The 352-nt window shown below is 65.9% G+C and overlaps 1 protein-coding gene across 1 annotated transcript in view; it reads right to left on the bottom strand.

Moving 5' to 3' along the window:
* Calm1 (calmodulin 1) overlaps nt 1-346 on the bottom strand; it is a 9,464-nt gene extending 9,118 nt beyond the window's left edge. The window contains exon 1 of the mRNA XM_010616296.1: nt 203-346. Within this exon, the coding sequence (XP_010614598.1) occupies nt 203-205 (3 nt within the window). The 5' untranslated portion in view covers nt 206-346. The remainder of the gene's footprint in view (nt 1-202) is intronic.
* Nucleotides 347-352: the final 6 nt, after the last annotated feature.

Here is a 352-nt window from a genome sequence, read left to right as displayed (position 1 = left end):
GCATGCGGAAGGCCCGGTGCAGCTGTGGCCACGTCCAGCTCCAAGAGGTCCCGGCAGAGATGCAACCGCGGCTGCTGCGCAGCGCCGGCAGAGCCCCCCCGCCCCGCCAACCAGAAAGAAGAAAAACAACCCAACTGAACTAAAAATCTGGGAAGGAATCTTTGGGCAGCTGCTACGCCAGTGCTCGCCGCTCCAGACCTACCATGATGCGAGCGAAGGGAGGAAGAGCCGAGGGGGAGAGAGTGGAGGCACCGGCTCAAGGGCTGTGATGGCGGGAGTGCCTCCCAGGCAACTGCTGCTAAGGCGCGGTGTGCGCTCCGCGTTGTGCCGCCGCTGCTCCCGCTGCCGCCGC

This window comes from Fukomys damarensis, unplaced genomic scaffold (assembly GCF_012274545.1).
Source record: "Fukomys damarensis isolate Sample0158 unplaced genomic scaffold, DMR_v1.0_HiC HiC_scaffold_21, whole genome shotgun sequence".
NCBI classification, from domain to species: domain Eukaryota; kingdom Metazoa; phylum Chordata; class Mammalia; order Rodentia; family Bathyergidae; genus Fukomys; species Fukomys damarensis.
Note: the sequence above shows the minus strand (reverse complement) of the source record. Positions and strands in the feature narration are given on the sequence as shown.